This window comes from Sinocyclocheilus rhinocerous, unplaced genomic scaffold (assembly GCF_001515625.1).
Source record: "Sinocyclocheilus rhinocerous isolate Xijiao unplaced genomic scaffold, SAMN03320098_v1.1 scaffold975, whole genome shotgun sequence".
NCBI lineage: Eukaryota > Metazoa > Chordata > Actinopteri > Cypriniformes > Cyprinidae > Sinocyclocheilus > Sinocyclocheilus rhinocerous.
Window position 1 is genome coordinate 1,352,443 of NW_015628726.1, and position 1,287 is coordinate 1,353,729.

The following is a 1,287-nucleotide window of genomic DNA, read 5'->3' on the forward strand; positions in this document are numbered from 1 at the left end:
ATTTATGTAAGTGAGGATGGCAAAATAAAGTAAACTGTGACAAATCATACCCAAAAATTCTTCATACAGTGGACTACCAGTAAAATGTATACAAATTTGTGTCCAAAAATTATTCAGACCGAGTCTGGGAAAAAAAGTTCAGGTTTGCATGAACCTGGTTGACAGCATGCCCAGGAGACTATATGCTGTCATTAAGGCTAAGGGTTGCCCGACTAAGTATTGATAGTTGTGTAAATACTGTCATACTAACAGCTGTCTGAATTATTTTGGTTGATTGTAATCTGTTACATACCTTTCTATCAAAATTATGTAGCATTATCAAGATGAATTTGTTCTGAAACAGTGTAGCTTCTGAGTTCTTGTCATATTTTATTACCATTTTCTAAACTATAGCGAATAAACTGTGATAATGTGAGAAAAGATGAAGGTGTCTAAATAGATTTTGGTTTGACTGTATCTATTTGATAAATGAAGTTAACCAACTAACATTATACATACCCTTTTGGTTTCTGTACCCAATATTTAAAAAATGTACAAATGCAATTAAAATATCGGTATCGGTACTCTGTATCGGCAAGTACCAAAAATAAAAGTATCGGTATCGGGCGAGTACTGGAAAAAGTGGTATTGGTGCATCCCTAATTTAAATAATTCAATATTTTACATATTCTCTTATTTTATTACACTTCTAAGAAGACATACTGACCGTTACTTCCTCCACATCTTTGAATGCTGACTTAAAGGTCTCATTTTTCTGGAGAGAGATGTGTATCGTTTCCTGGAATGCCTAAAACACAAATGAAGCCGATTTTAAAAATGGACTTCCAATGACTTGATAATAATCAGCAAGTAACAGCGGATATTGCATTTTTACCTTTATCCAGCTTTCTTTATCCTGTTCAGAGCTGTAATAAGGCAACGATTAAAACCATTAACCCTAAGGCAACCATTAAAAACCACCTATACTGAATGATATACAGCATGCATTATAAATGCCAGCACTTCTAAAAGATGCTCCGGTCTGTACCTGGCCTGCAGCTCCAGTGTCCGTTCCTTTCCGGAAACCTGAAAGGTGTGAGGATAATCCTCATTGTACGTCTCCATCACCTTCATGCCTTCAATCCCGATACGTGTGCGAACCGTAAACTTCTGTCCCACCAAGCTAAACTTGGGAACGCAGTACAGCAGCATGTTGTTGAACTGTGGGAAGACGTTAAAATAGATTTAAAGTGCCCCTATTATGGATTTTTGAAAATTACCTTTCATGCAGTGTGTAACACAGCTCTA

At 36.3% G+C, this 1,287-nt stretch overlaps 1 protein-coding gene across 3 annotated transcripts in view; it reads right to left on the bottom strand.

The window, feature by feature from the left end:
- The window catches only part of LOC107738409 (FYVE, RhoGEF and PH domain-containing protein 4-like), a 36,027-nt gene that overhangs the window by 6,161 nt on the left and 28,579 nt on the right, over nucleotides 1-1,287 (bottom strand). For all 3 annotated transcript variants that reach the window (XM_016550178.1, XM_016550179.1, XM_016550177.1), the window contains exons 12-14: nucleotides 1,028-1,200; nucleotides 875-905; nucleotides 707-787 (exon numbers count right to left, since the gene is read on the bottom strand). In XM_016550178.1, coding sequence (XP_016405664.1) covers nucleotides 707-787; nucleotides 875-905; nucleotides 1,028-1,200 — 285 coding nt within the window. The remainder of the gene's footprint in view (nucleotides 1-706; nucleotides 788-874; nucleotides 906-1,027; nucleotides 1,201-1,287) is intronic.